The sequence below is a fragment of the Schistocerca americana genome, chromosome 1 (assembly GCF_021461395.2).
Source record: "Schistocerca americana isolate TAMUIC-IGC-003095 chromosome 1, iqSchAmer2.1, whole genome shotgun sequence".
In the NCBI taxonomy this organism is placed as follows: Eukaryota; Metazoa; Arthropoda; class Insecta; order Orthoptera; family Acrididae; genus Schistocerca; species Schistocerca americana.
Genome location: NC_060119.1, coordinates 1,161,739,487 through 1,161,755,342, shown reverse-complemented (window position 1 = coordinate 1,161,755,342; position 15,856 = coordinate 1,161,739,487). Strand labels below are relative to the sequence as shown.

At 42.0% G+C, this 15,856-nt stretch overlaps 1 protein-coding gene across 1 annotated transcript in view; it reads left to right on the top strand.

Moving 5' to 3' along the window:
• Nucleotides 1-15,856, top strand: part of LOC124597776 (protoheme IX farnesyltransferase, mitochondrial) — a 67,865-nt gene that overhangs the window by 11,966 nt on the left and 40,043 nt on the right. Inside the window, exon 2 of the mRNA XM_047135960.1 lies at nucleotides 6,476-6,586. Within this exon, the coding sequence (XP_046991916.1) occupies nucleotides 6,476-6,586 (111 nt within the window). The remainder of the gene's footprint in view (nucleotides 1-6,475; nucleotides 6,587-15,856) is intronic.

Below are 15,856 nucleotides of genomic sequence, written 5' to 3'. Positions count from 1 at the left end.
CCGTAACACGCTGCTGCAGCTCTACAAAGCTCTTGTGCTGTCCCGACTGGATTATGGGAGTGTGGCGTATGGCTCAGCGTCGCCCTCAGCGTTGCAACTGCTGGACCCCGTTCACCACTGTGGGGTTCAACAGGCGACAGGAGCATTCTGCACCAGTCCTGTTAATAGCCTACTTGCTGAGGCTGGGGTTCCTCCGCTCCACATTCGGCGTCAACAACTCTTAGCCAACTATGCTGCCCACGTCCATTGTTCTCCCCGTCACCCTAACTACCGTCTCCTTTTCGCCGATGCGGCAGTCCATCTTCCACGCCGGCGGCCGTGATCAGGCCATGCAATTGGGATCCGTGTTTGGTCACTCCTTAGTTAACTCGAGTCTTTGCCTCTTCCATCTGCTTTTCAGGTTCGCCCACATACACCACCTTGGTGTATCCGTCGGCCGCAGCTTCATCTGGACCTCTCCCAATGGCAAAAGGATTCAGTTCCTCCTGCAGTCTTGCGCCGCCAATTTCTTGGTCTCCTCGACGCATCCCGTGACTCGGAGGTTATCTATACCGATGGCTCGATGGTTGATGGCCGTGTGGGGTACGCTTACGCTCATGCGGACTATGTCGACCAGCGCTCCTTGCCGGACGGCTGCAGTGTTTACACCGCAGAGCTAACAGCTATTTTTCGTGCCCTTGAGCGTGTTCGTACCAGCACTGGCGAGTCTTTTGTCATTTGCAGTGACTCTCTCAGTAGTCTCCAGGCTCTTGACCAGTGCTACCCACGCCATCCCATTGTTGTTGCCATCCAGGAGTCCGTTCATGCTCTTGAACAACGTGGCCGTTCAGTGGTGTTCATATGGACCCCGGGACACGTTGGGATAGCGGGCAACGAACACGCCGACAAGTTAGCTAAAGAAGCCACCCGCAAACTGCCGTTGGAGATCGGCCTCCCGGCGACTGATCTCCGATCGGTGTTACGCCGTCGGGTCTTTGGGATGTGGGCAGACGAATGGCGCACCCTGTCTGTACCCAACAAGCTGCGGCGTGTAAAGGAGGCCACGACTGTGTGGGGTTCCTCCATGCGGGCCTCTCGGAGGGATTCTGTGGTTCTCTGTAGGCTCCGCATTGGTCACTCTTGGCTGACGCATGGTCATCTGCTGCGTCGAGAGGACCCCCCTCATTGTCGCTGTGGTGCGATTATGATGGTGGCCCATATATTGTTGGACTGTCCTCTTTTAACCGCCCTCAGGCGAACTTTTAATCTCCAGGGTGCTTTATCATCTCTTTTAGGTGACAATGTCTCTATGGCAGATCGGGTTTTAAGTTTTATTCGCGCAAGTGGCTTTTATAGGTCCATTTAACTTTTGTAACATCACCCTCTTTTGAGCTGTCTCTTTTAATTAGTTTTGTGTTGTAATTCGACTCCACCCTACACTGTTAGGCTGGAGGTTTTAACGTGTTGCAGTGTGGCTGGCTCATCCTATTATTTTCGTGATCAGCCAGCCACAGTCCTCTGCTGTGCAACTTTCGTTCCTTCTGCCTTTGTTCTCCATGTTGTTTTTGTTGCTGTGCTCTGTTTTCCGTGTTGTCTTACAATGGACCATAGGGCTTTTCTTCCCTTGGAGTTTTTCTTTTAGTGCTTCGCTTGACTGGTGGATAGTTTCCCTGTGCTCTGTGTTTTTATGAAACAAGGGACCGATGACCTTTGTAGTTTGGTCCCCTTAATCTTTAACCCCAACCAACCTTGGTGACATGCTGCATCTGCGACTTCATAGATACGCATGCCTCTCAGTGACAGGAACTCAGGTACTGCACTGGTGCCATCTGTCAGGTGGGGTCAGAATTCAACTGTGCTGTGAATTGCTAATTCACATTCAACAATGTGCACTGATCAGTGTGCTCTGAATCACTTGTGCCTGCACCAGAATTGTACTCTTTTATCATATCTGCCTCAGATTGCCACCTATTCTCCTTTACAGAATTGCGGTGGTTTTTTGCCACTGCCTAGCTGAGCTATGGCAAAAGCTTTACACCTGCTATCTGCATTGCCCTCCAGGAAACATGGTTTCCGGCAGTGCAGACCCCTGCCCCCTGCGGCTGTAAGGGATATTACAGGAACTGTAGTGACTATAATCGAGTGTCAGGTGGAGTTTGTGTTTATCTTAAACTCAGTGTGTAGTGACACTGTGCCCCTTCAAACCCCTCTTGAAGCTGTGACTGTCAGAATAAGGACAATGCAGGAAATAACTGTCTGCAATGTGTATCTTCCTCCAGATGGTGCAGTACCCCTTAATGTATTAGCTGCTCAGATTGATCAACTCCCTAAACCTTTCCTATGTTTGGGAGATTTTTAACACCCTTAACCCCTTGTGGGGTGGCACTGTGCTTACTGGCCGAGGCAGAGATGTAGAAACTGTGCTGTCTTAGTTCGACTTCTGTTTCTTAAATACTGGGGTCGCCACACATTTCAGTGTGGCTCATGGTAGTTATTCGGCTATTGATTTATCAATTTGCAATTCAGGACTTCTCCCATGTATCCACTGGAAAGCACATTATGACCTGTGTAGTAGTGAGCACTTCCCCATCTTCCTGTCACTGCCCCAGCATCAGGCCCACAGACACCTGCCCAGATGGGCTTTAAACAAGACGGACTGGGAAACTTTCACCTCTGCTGTCACCGTTGAATCTCCCCCACACGGTAATGTCAATGTGACGGTTGAGCAGGTGACAACAATTGTTTCTGTGTCAGAAAACGTTATCCCTCGCTATTTATGGTGCCCCTGGCATAAGGCAGTCCCTTGGTGGTTGCCGGAAGTTGCTGAAGCAATTAAGGAGCATCAGCAAGCTCTACAGTGGCATAAGTGGCACTCTTCCCTGGAGCACCTCATAGCCTTTAAACGGCACCATGCCCACATTCACCAACTTATCAGACGACGGAAGCAGGAGTATTGGGAGAGATATGTCCTGACCATTGGGTGCCATACATCACCTTCCCAAGTCTGGGCAAAGATCAAACATCTTTTCGGGTACCAGACCCCAACAAGTGTTCCTGGTGTTACCATAAATGGCTTGTTATCTATTGATGCAAAAGTGATTGCCGAGCACTTTGCTCTACCCTCTGCCTCGGAGAATTACCCCGCAGCCTTTCACATTCTCAAACGGCAGCTGTAAGGGAAAGTCCTCTTATTCACTACACGCCATAGTGAATCCTATAGTGCCCCATTTACAGAGTGGGAGCTCCTCAGTGCCCTTGCACATTGCCCTGACACAGCTCCTGGGTCTGATCGGATCCACAGCCAGGTGATTAAACATCTCTCATCTGACTACAAGCGACATATCCTCATCATCTTCAACCAGATCTGGTGCGATGGCGTCTTCCATTGCAATGGCGGGAGAGCACCATCATTCCGGTGCTCAAACCCGGTCAAAACTCGCTTGATGTGGATGGCTATCGGCCCATCAGCCTCACCATCATTATTTGTAAGCTGCCGGAACGTATGGTGTGTCAGCGGTTGAGTTGGGTCCTGGAGTCAACGTGGCCTACTGGCTCCATGTCAGGACGGCTTCCGCCAGGGTCGCTGTACCACTGATAATCTTGTGTCCCTCGAGTCTGCCATTCAAACCGCCTTTTCCAGGCGCCAGCATCTGGTTGCTGTCTTTTTTTACTTACATAAAGCATACGACACGACCTGGCGACATCATATCCTTGCCACATTGTACAAGTGGGGTCTCCGGGGTTCGCTCCCGATTTTTATCCAAAAATTCCTGTTGCTCCGTACTTTCCATATCAAAGTTGGTGCCGCCCATAGTTCCATCCATATCCAGGAGAATGGAGTCCCGCAGGGCTCTGTATTGAGTGTGTGTCTATTTTTAATGGCCATTAACAGTCTAGCAGCAGCTGTCGGGCCCTCCATCTTACCTTCTCCGTATGCAGCCAACTTCCGCATTTCCGTACTGCTGCTCCAGTACTAGTGTTGCTGAGTGTCGCCTACAGGGAGCCATCCACAAGGCGCAGTCATGGGCTCTAGCCCATGGCTTCCAGTTTTCCATCATAAAGATGTGTCATGCATATCTGTCAGCTTTGTACCGTTCATCCGGAACCAGCACTTTACCTTAATGGCGATCCACTCACTGTAGTGGAGACATATCGATTCTTAGGTCTGGTTTTCAGCACTCATTTGACTTGGCTCCCTCATCTTCGTCAGCTTAAACGGAAGTGTTGGTAGCACCTCAATGCCTTCGGCTGCCTGAGCAACACCAAATGGGGTGCAGCTCTACAGAGCCCTTGTTCAATCCTGTCTTGACTATGAGAGTGTGATTTATGGTTCGGCAGCACCCTCAGCATTGTGTTTGCTCGACCCATTGCACCATTGTGGAGTTCGACTAGCGACAGGAGCTTTTAGGATGAGTCCGGTGACAAGCGAACTGGTGGAGGCTGGAGTCCCTCCATTGAAGATCAGACATGCATAACTGCTCACCAGTTACGTTGCACACTTTCATAGCTCTCCTGGACATCCTAATTACTGTCTTCTTTTCCCAACTACGGTGGTTCACCTCCCGCATCGGCGGCCCAGGTCAGGGCTAACAATCATGTTTCGCATGTGGTCGCTTCTATATTAACTGGAGTCCTTGCCTGTACCACCCCTCCTCGAGGTCCATTCACGTACGTCTCTGTAGTGTAGCTGTAGGCCGAATCTTCGCCTGGACCTTTCGCGTGGCCCTAAGGACTCCATTAACCCTCCAGCTCTCCACGGTCACTTCCTCTCGATTCTTGAAGCGTTCCGGGGCTCTGAAGTGGTTTACACCAACAGCTCGATGGTTGATGGTAATGTTGGCTTCGCCTTTGTCCACAGTGGCCATATTGAACAGCATTCCTTGCCCAATGGCTGCAGTGTATTCACTGCAGAGCTGGTGGCCATATCTTGTGCACTTTAGTATATCCTTTCATGCCCTGAGGAATCGTTTGTTCTGTGTACTGAGTCTTTGAGCAGCCTACAAACTATCGACCAGTGCTACCCTCGCCACCCTATGGTGGCGTCCATCCAGGAGTCCATCTATGTGCTGGGAGATGGGCATCTCTGAACCTGATCTGTATTCTGACTTATGCCACAGGGTTTTTCAGATTTGGGAGACGGAATGGCATAACAGTACGCACAACAAACTGCATGTCCTTAAGGAGACTACAAATGTGTGGAAGTCTTCCTTGTGGGCCTCTTGCAGGGAATCAGTTGTCCTCTGCCGGCTCTGCATTGGCCACACTTGGGCAGCCCACTGTTATCTCTAGCGCCATGAAGATCCCCCTTAGTGTCGGTGTGGTGCCCGGTTGACAGTGGCCCATATTCTGGTGCACTGTCCCACTTCTGCTGCCCAGCAACGAAACCTGGGGTTACCGGACTCGTTGTTGCACATTTTATCTGACAATGCCTCACTGGCTGATTTAGTTTTACGTTTTATTCATGAGGGTGGGTTTTATCATGTGATCTAAGTTTTAGCGCATGTCCTTTTTCCCTTTGTGTCCTCCACCCTAGTGCTTTAGGGTGGAGATTTTAATGTGGTGCAGACTGGCTGCCTTTTCCTTTTTATTCTCGTGATCGGCCAGCCACTGTAATCTGCTTTCTTGTTTTACTCTCTTCTGTTTCTAGCGTCTCTCTGTTGTTTTCTTGTCCTCTTGTGTTCGTTTTAGTTCGTTCCCTTTCCTTCGTTCTTGTGGTTTTTCCTTTCTTTCGATTTTGTTTTATATGTCTTGTCTGCTTTATTCTCACACTTGTGGCATTGTTTTTTTTTAGGAACAAGGGACCGATGACCTCATAGTTTGGACCCTTCCTCCCCCACCCCCCCTTTTAAAACCAACCAATGTGCCCTTTGTGAAAGACAAATATGTCAATGAATGCCCCAATGTGTGGCTCACATCATCTCTAGAATCTGTTATCTTTAATATATATCATAATGCTGCAGAGCACCAGGCATTCAAGATTTTTATTTCTAAAATCACTCCCCATTCATCTCTGTTTCACTTACCTAACTTTCTTACCACATCATTTTTCCCCACTGACACAAGACGGCATTCAGTCTCCAGTGGGCAGTGTCATAACGTTTTGGCTCATCGTTGTATATCTAGTCCAAATATATTTTCCACTTTAGATTTGTTGACTATTATGATGTTGCGTACCTGTGAAACATTCCTATTTATGCTTCAGTGGTGATTATACCATATACCAGACTCAATTGATACGCGTAATGTGATAGCCAGCATTGTGTCTGCAATACTAGCATAGATTCTGAGTGATGTTGACAAAGTAACTGTCACAAAATTCAATCTTGTGTCACCAACTTCTTTCTGAAATTAAGAAAATTATACATTCTCTCAAAAATAACAGCTCATCTTTATTTGTTGATGTTTCCAATAGAGTACTAAAGATTTGTTCCCATATAATAACCCTGTCTTATCTGAAATATCTAATGCATCACTAACTCAAGGCATTTTTTCAGAGAGACTGAAATATGCCATTGTCAGATCCCTTTTAAAGAAAGGTGATAGGAAAGATATCAAGAAGTACCAACCTATTTCACTGCTGACATCATTTTCTGAAATTTTTGAAAAGGTGATGTATTCTAGAATAGTATCTCACCTTAGCAACAGTAATATCTTCAGCAAATTACAGTTTGGGTTTCAGAAGAGTTGCTCTACGGACATGGGGAGATCCCCTGGGATGGGATCAACTTTTTGAAATCATTTATAATTCAGCTAATAAATCAAAGGCTATGTGGAGTGTTATAAAAAAAGAATGTGGAGAATACAGACAACCTTGCAAAAATACAACACTATCACATAAAAATAAAAAAGTAACAAACCCCTTAGAAGTAGCCAACACATTTAACAACTTTTTCACAGGTGTTGCTGAAAGTATGTTACAGTCAAACTTTAAAAGCACCCAGGCAAATGAATATAAAATAAGTACATGTAGAGGATCAATGTACATCAGTTCTGTTTCACAAGATGAAGTAGCTAAAGCAATAAAAGGACTAAAAAATTCCAAATCGGCAGGTATTGATGGTATACCTGCAACAATGTTAAAGAAGAGCGCATCAAACCTAATTGAAGTACTCACACATTTATGCGACTGCTCACTCCAGGCAGGCACTTTCCCTGATGTGTTGAAAACATCAAAAGTTATTCCTGTATATAAAAAAAGGGGATAAAGACAATGTAAATAACTACAGACCCATCACAATTTCCTCCTGCATCTCTAGAGTACTGGAAAAAGTTATACTTATGAAATTTATAAATAAAAACAGCATCCTATGTAATGAACAACATGGATTCAGAAATAAGTGGTCAACGACAACTGCTGTCTATGAGTGCATCAATTCCATCCTAAACCTGATGGACAAAAAACAGGAAACAATAGGAGTCTTTATTGACTTGTCAAAAGCTTTTGACATGGTGGACCATAAAATTCTGCCATCAAAGCTAGAAAGATATGATGTTCGAGGTCTGTCCAACAAGTGGATCAATTCTTTCCTGACTAATCGTATGCAGGCAGTGTGCGTCAAGCACACAAATATTGAACTAAAAACTGTATCTAATCACTTATCTGACTATAAACAAATAAAATGTGGTGTACCCCAAGGATCCGTATTGGGACCCCTTCTGTTTCTTCTGTACATAAATGATCTAAGCTTAAATATTGATGCACACGAAACAATCATATTTGCAGATGGCACCACGATTCTACTAAAAGGAGACAACAGTTACAGCAGACAGTAAACACGGTCACGAAACAACTTAGCAGCTGGGCACAGAGTAATCAGCTTGTAATAAACAGTAAGGAAACCGTTGCTCTAAAATTCCACAATGTTCTTAACAAGGACATGTTTATCCCATCAGTCTCTATCAATGACGAACCAGTTGGTAACAGTACTGAAACCAAATTCTTAGGACTTTGGCTGCAGAGTAACGTCAGATGGAATAAGCATATTGAATATCTCAATGCAGAACTGAGCAAAACATGTTACCTTCTTTGTTCATTAAAATCATGCTGTAGTGAGAAAACAGTATTGAATGCATATCATGCGTACTTTCATTCTCGTCTTTGATATGGGGTCACCTTCTGGGGAAACTCTAAAACAGCTAATGCACTTTTAAACTACAAAAAAGGGCCATTAGAATCTTGTTTGGGTGCAAGCCTTGAGACTCTTGTAAACCCCTGTTTAAGAAATCTGGTATTCCTCCATTACCGTGTGTATGCATTATGGAAACCCTTTTGTTCTTTAAATTAAATGTAATAGGCAAGGACCGGAGACTGCAAAAAAAAACTGTGATATACATGAGCACTTTACCAGACAAAACAGAAACTTACATATGACTCAAATCAGCACAGCACTGTGCCAAAAAGGTACTTTTCACATGGGAGTTAAGCTTTATAACAAACTTCCTGAAAACATAAAAGCTATCACTGAGGTCAATACATTTGGAAAATCTCTAAAGTCATATTTACAGCATCACTGCTTTTACTCCATTGAAGAATATTTAAATTTATGAAATGTGTTATATAAATACTTACATGTAAAGTGTATTATTGTAAGCTTAAATATGTATGCCTTGAAATGACTTTCAACCTGTATATTTATAACTTGACTTGTTCAATGTCTTATGCATAAGCTGCTATGTAGACAACAGGACCAGTAAAATACAATCTACAACCTATATGATGATGTAGATTAGGGTCCCAGGTATTTCACTCTGATGAGCTCTTGTTTCCAAGTAATTGACCAAAAAAAATTTCATAATTTTGTGATAAACTATAGAGCCTTAAAATACGGTCCTGTTTACAAAGGTGTTGTAGCATAGTGGTTAGTATATGTGCATGACATGCAGAAGGTTATGGGTTCGAATTTTGTCAGGTGCTTCAAAATTTTTTTATTTTTAAATAGTTGTCAATATGAGTTTAATCATAATTTTTATTCAGTTAATTGCTTCAAATGTAATTTTTTAAATTTCTAATCCTATGTCTCATCACATTAACTTTTTCATTTGCTCTTATTTTTTCTTCGTAACATTCAGTTTTCATTTGTAATCTTTCTGCATGTGATTTTAATTATTTTTATTTAATCGTCACAATATTTAAGCATTTGAAAATGTCAGTCTATAAGATAAAAAACAAGATAGAATAATCTACATACATTGACTGTGCAGTGGTGTCAAAAATGTTTTTTTACAATAGATAAATTTTTTTGCTTGGTAGTCATCATACAGATATTTAAAACATAAATTCTTGTTGCACCATGGACAAAATAATACAGCTGAAGATTTCAAAGAAAGGAGGGATTATAAATAAATGCACAAAATGGGGAAGAGAAGTAATAAATGGAGTAATGTGGGAAAATATAATGTAATTAATGTTGTTGTTGTGGTCTTCAGTCCTGAGACTGGTTTGATGCAGCTCTCCATGCTACTCTATCCTGTGCAAGCTTCTTCATCTCCCAGTACCTACTGCAACCTACATCCTTCTGAATCTGCTTGGTGTATTCACCTCTTGGTTTCCCTCTATGATTTTTACCCTCCACACTGCTCTCCAATACTAAATTGGTGATCCCTTGATGCCTCAGAACATGTCCTACCAATCAATCCCTTCTTCTAGTCAAGTTGTGCCACAAACTCCTCTTCTCCCCAATCCTATTCAATACCTCCTCTTTAGTTACGTGATCTACCCATCTAATTTTCAGCATTCTTCTGCAGCACCACATTTCAAAAGCTTCTATTCTCTTCTTGTCTAAACTATTTATCGTCTATGTTTCACTTCCATACATGGCTACACTCCATACAAATACTTTCAGAAACGACATCCCGACACTTAAATCTATACTCGATGTTAACAAATTTCTCTTCTTCAGAAACACTTTCCTTGCCATTGCCAGTCTACATTTTATATCCTCTCTACTTCGAGCATCATCAGTTATTTTGCTCCCCAAATAGCAAAACTACTTTAAGTGTCTCATTTCCTAATCTAATACCCTCAGCATCACCCGCATTAATTCGACTACCTTCCATTATCCTCGTTTTGCTTTTGTTGATGTTCATCTTATATCCTCCTTTCAAGACACTGTCCATTCCGTTCAGCTCCTCTTCCAAGCCCTTTGCTGTCTCTGACAGAATTACAATGTCATCGGCGAACCTCAAAGTTTTTATTTCTTCTCCATGGATTTTAATACCTACTCCGAATTTTTCTTTTGTTTCCTTCATTGCTTGCTCAATATACAGATCGAATAACATCGGGGATAGGCTACAACCCTCTCTCACTCCCTTCCCAACCACTGCTTCCCTTTCATGCCCCTCAACTCTTATAACTGCCATTTGGTTTCTATACAAATTGTAAATAGCCCTTCGTTCCCTGTATTTTATCCCTGCCACCTTCAGAATTTAAAAGAGAGTATTCCAGTCAACATTGTCAAAAGCTTTCTCTAAGTCTACAAATGCTAGAAATGTAGGTTTGCCTTTCCTTAATCTAGCTTCTGAGATAAGTCGTAGGGTCAGTATTGCCTCACGTGTTCCAATATTTCTACGGAATCCAAACTGATCTTCCCCGAGGTCGGCTTCTACTAGTTTTTCCATTCGTCTGTAAAGAATTCGTGTTAGTATTTTGCAGCCGTGACTTATTAAACTGATAGTTCGATAATTTTCACATCTGTCAACACCTGCTTTCTTTGGGATTGGAATTATTATATTCTTCTTGAAGTCTGAGGGTATTTCGCCTGTCTCATAGGTCTTGCTCACCAGATGGAAGAGTTTTGTCAGGACTGGCTCTCCCAAGGCTGTCAGTAGTTCTAATGGGATGTTATCTACTCCCGGGGCCTTGTTTCGACTCAGGTCTTTCAGTGCTCTGTCAAACTCTTCACGCAGTATTATATCTCCCATTTCATCTTCATCTACATTCTCTTCCATTTCCATAATATTGTCCTCAAGTACACCGCCCTTGTATCGACCCTCTATATACTCCTTCCACCTTTCTGCTTTCCCTTCTTTGCTTAGAACTGGGTTTCCATCTGAGCTTTTGATATTCATATAAGTGGTTCTCTTTTCTCCAAAGTCTCTTTAATTTTCCTGTAGGCAGTATCCATCTTACCCCTAGTGAGATGAGCCTCTACATCCTTACATTTGTCTTCTAGCCATCCCTGCTTAGCCATTTTGCACTTCCTGTCGATCTCATTTTTGAGACGTTTGTATTCCTTTTTGCCTGCTTCATTTACTGTATTTTTATATTTTCTCCTCTCATCAATTAAATTCAATATTTCTTCTGTTACCCAAGGATTTCTACTAGCCCTCATCTTTTTACCTACTTTATCCTCTACTGCCTTCACTACTTCATCCCTCAAAGCTACCCATTCTTCATCTACTGTACTTCTTTCCCCCATTCCTGTCAATTGTTCCCTTATGCTCTCCTTGAAACTCTGTACAACCTCTGGTTCTTTCAGTTTATCCAGGCCCCATTTCCTTAAATTCCCACCTTTTTGCAGTTTCTTCAGTTTTAATCTACAAATCATAACCAATAGATTGTGGTCAGAGTCCACATCTGCCCCTGGAAATGTCTTACAATTTCAAACCTGGTTCCTAAATCTCTGTCTTACCATTATATAATCTATCTGATACCTTTTAGTATCTCCAGGGTTCTTCCATGTATACAGCCTTCTTTCATGATTCTTGAACCAAGTGTTAGCTATGATTAAGTTGTGCTCTGTGCAAAATTCTACCAGGCGGCTTCCTCTTTCATTTCTTACCCCCAATCCATATTCACCTACTATGTTTCCTTCTCTCCCTTTTCTTACTACTGAATTCCAGTCACCCATGACTATTACATTTTCGTCTCCCTTCACTATCTGAATAATTTCTTTTATTTGATCATACATTTCTTCAATTTCTTCGTCATCTGCAGAGCTAGTTGGCATATAAACTTGTACTGCTGTGGTGGGCGTGTGCTTCGTGTCTATGTTGGCCACAATAATGTGTTCACTATGTTGTTTGTAGTAGCTTACGCGCACTCCTATTTTTTTATTCGTTATTAAACCTACTGCTGCATTACCCCTATTTGATTTTGTGTTTATAACCCTGTAGTCACCTGACCAGAAGTCTTGTTCTTCCTGCCACCGAACTTCACTAATTCCCACTATATCTAACTTTAACCTGTCCATTTCCGTTTTTAAATTATCTAACCTATCTGCCCTATTAAGGGATCTGACATTCCACGCTCCGATCCATAGAACGCCAGTTTGCTTTCTCCTGATAACGACATCCTCTTGAGTAGTCCCCGCCCGGAGATCTGAATGGGGGACTATTTTACCTCCGGAATATTTTACCCAAGAGGACGCCATCATCATTAAACCATACAATAAAGCTGCATGCCCTCGGGAAAAATTACGGCTGTAGTTTCCCCTTGCTTTCAACCGTTCGCAGTACCAGCACAGCAAGGCCGTTTTGGTTAGTGTTGCAAGGCCAGATCAGTCAATCATCCAGACTGTTGCCCCTGCAACTACTGAAAAGGCTGCTGCCCCTCTTCAGGAACCACATGTTTGTCTGGCCTCTCAACAGATACCCCTCCGTTGAGGTTGCACCTACGGTATGGCTATCTGTATCGCTGAGGCACGCAAGCCTCCCCACCAACGGCAAGGTCCACGGTTCATGGTGGGTATTTAATTAATACAGTGATTAAAATGAGTTGACAAAGGGTTAGAAATTCCAGAAAAATACAATTAAACCAGTCAATTGAATAAAGATAGTGATCAAGGTCAATTTGATAAAGATTAAAAAATTAAAAGATTTTTAGGCACCTGACAAGATTTGAACCCACAACATTCTGCAAGCCATGTTTATATGGTAACCACTTTGCTACAACAGCTCAGTACATATAACTGTCTATTTTAAGGCTGTAGAACATTATGCAAAATAACAAATTTTTTTCATTGTTTATTTGCAAATGAGGGCCTACCAGAGTGAATGGCTGCAGGGTGTGGTACATGAAACCACAACCTTCATCACCATATAGACAATTTCAAAGACTTGAGCACATCAAATCTGAGGACTTCTCCCTGCAAGAATGCCATTTACATGTTCTGTCACCAAATTTTGCGACCATTGAATAATAAAATAGTTTCGGTTGGTATGTCCTGTGACCTATGTATGACATTTGACTGTGTAAATCACAGACTTTTTCTAGATAAATTGAAGTTTTATGGGAGTGATGATATAGCCAACCAATGGGTAGTGTCATATCCAACAAAAGAATGCAGAAAGCTGTGCTTAGTAATTTAATCAGTATGGTCTGTGTGTGTAATCCTGACTGGGAAGAAATCAGTCACATATGGGGATTTCCCAAGGCTTAATCTTAGACCCACTATTGTTTCTCATACACGTAAACAATCTTCCATCCAATATACAACAAGCAGAATTAGTTTCTTTTTATACTAGTACTGTAATCAATCCAAACATCTATACAGAAACAGAAAAGAAATAATCAACAGGGTGGGCAGAAGCTTCAAAATCCTTAGGTGTCCATATCGATGAAGAATTAACTGAAAAAAGCACATTCTAGAATTCCATAAACAGCTTAGTTCACCCATCTTTGTACTTAAAATCGATGCAAATCTTGGGGAGAGACAAATCAATAACTTGACATTTTCCATGTCTTCATTCCATAATGTCATACAGAACAATGATCTAGGTGACTCATATTTAAGAAAGAAAGTCTTCATTGCCCCAAGATGTGATGTAAGAATAATATGTGGTGCTCACCCATCATCATCTTGTAGACATCTGTGTTTGAGATTGGACTTTCTGGGTGCTCACCCATCATCATCTTGTAGACATCTGTGTTTGAGTTTGGACTTTCTGACTACTGCTTCACGACATATTTATTTCGACATGAAGTTTTCTGTAAATAATCTACTAAATTCAAAAGGAACAGCGATGTACGTAAGTACCACACCAGAAGTAAAAATGACAGTCATTACTCCACATTAAGTTTGTCTTCGGCACAAAAAGTGGTACACAATATTGCAGCTAAAATTTTTGGTCACTTACCCTTTGATAAAAAAAGTCTGAAAAGCAGCAAAGTAAATTTTGAAAACAAACTGAAAAATTTTCTCCTTTACAACTCCTATTCTGTAGAAGAATTTCTATTATTAAAGTGTCTAAAGGGTGGTGGGTAGAAATTACTAACTCACATTAAAAACCTTATAAATATTCAGCATGTAGTCATATTTACAAATTAGTTTGCATATTTACAAATTAGTTTGCAATGTGAATGTAAAATGAATCATGGAACATGCAACTGTTCCTGACCTGGTTGGTATGGCAGAGTAGGCAAGACAGACTTGTTTATCAAATGCTGAATAATGTGGACAGTAATATGGGCTGCTGAAGATGCTGATTAATCTTAAGATGATTGATACTGATAATTAAACTGTAATGCCTCCATGATTAATTGAATGTATTGATCCATTTATTCTGTTGTTTCAACTCTGTGGGCTATTGATATTGTCCAGAAAGGTCCCGGGTTCGAGTCTCCCTCCGGCACACAGTTTTAATCTGCCAGGAAGTTTCATATTGATATTGTGTCTTCCGGAGTGAGGTCCAAAAGTTACAATACTTTTCTCATACCAGTTTATCCTCAACTGTGTCATGAATTTGTGGCCCAACATTAGACTATTATGCTTTCACTCCTTTGAATGTATATTCATGAGTAAGATACCGTAGTTTGACCACTAATGCTAGGTATGACTTTCCTGGATAATCACCACATTACTGGAAATGCAGACTTCCTGATACCTTACAGGATTTCTGTGTAGAATAAGTTTTCATGAACTTACAAAGCTCTCCAAATGGCGATACAGTAAAATCCACCAACAGTTATGAGCTCTCCAAGAAGTGGAGGATTTCTGGATATATATACAGGGCAAGAAAAAGGCCCTTTGTAAACTGAGACTTAACTATTGTGTAAGCATGTGCTTCAGTATCTAGCTTAAGTATCAATTGCAAATCCAAAAGTACAGAGTCCAATCTTTGCCAGATCCTAGAACTTTTTCTGTCATTTACTACTGTTGTTGCCTCCGGCCATTATTTGTATGTGTTTATGCCAGGTTGCATTATGGTTTGCAGTCCACACTAAATTATCCCTCTATAAATGTATTAAAAGTCAGAGTGAAGCTAAAGCACAATACTGGTAGTGGCATAGTAATATGCTGTGGTGGTCAGGCCCATACTTTAGGGTGAGGAAAACACTTAACTTCGCCTACTGTGAAAGCCACAAAATGTTGCCTGAAACAGTGTTATTCAGTACTAATTATTCTTGACTCACCTTAAGCTTGTTGTTTTTCTTATGCTTCTTCATGGTTCAGTTGCAATGCTAGGTCACATATCATCTACCTGCTGCTGTAATTTTTTTCATCGGTGTGGCTGTTGCTGCTGTTCTGGTAATATTTGGAATTGCTGTTCGTGCTGCTTCTGTTTCTGCTCTAATAATTGTCCATGATGTTATGTAATGTGCTTATGGGAATTTTGCAGTTGACGTTTGGGTTACTCTTTGATTAAACTAAAATTAACCCATGAACTAACACAAGAAACACAGCAGGTACAGTGAACGAATAAATCCAAGCAAATTCCTGTGAACAATAAAATGTGAAGGTCAGTCCAGCCATGTATGTATGTGTTTGGGGAGAGGGGGGCATGGGGGTATTTTTGTTGTTGTCATCATCGTTTTTCTGTCCTTGGATGCCCCAGTTCTGTGCGTGGTTTTCTGATGCGTCTTATCTTCTAAGTCCTTTTTAGATTTTCATGTGAATGTTTGGCACTTTCTCACTCAGCATCTAGTGTTAGGGGTCTT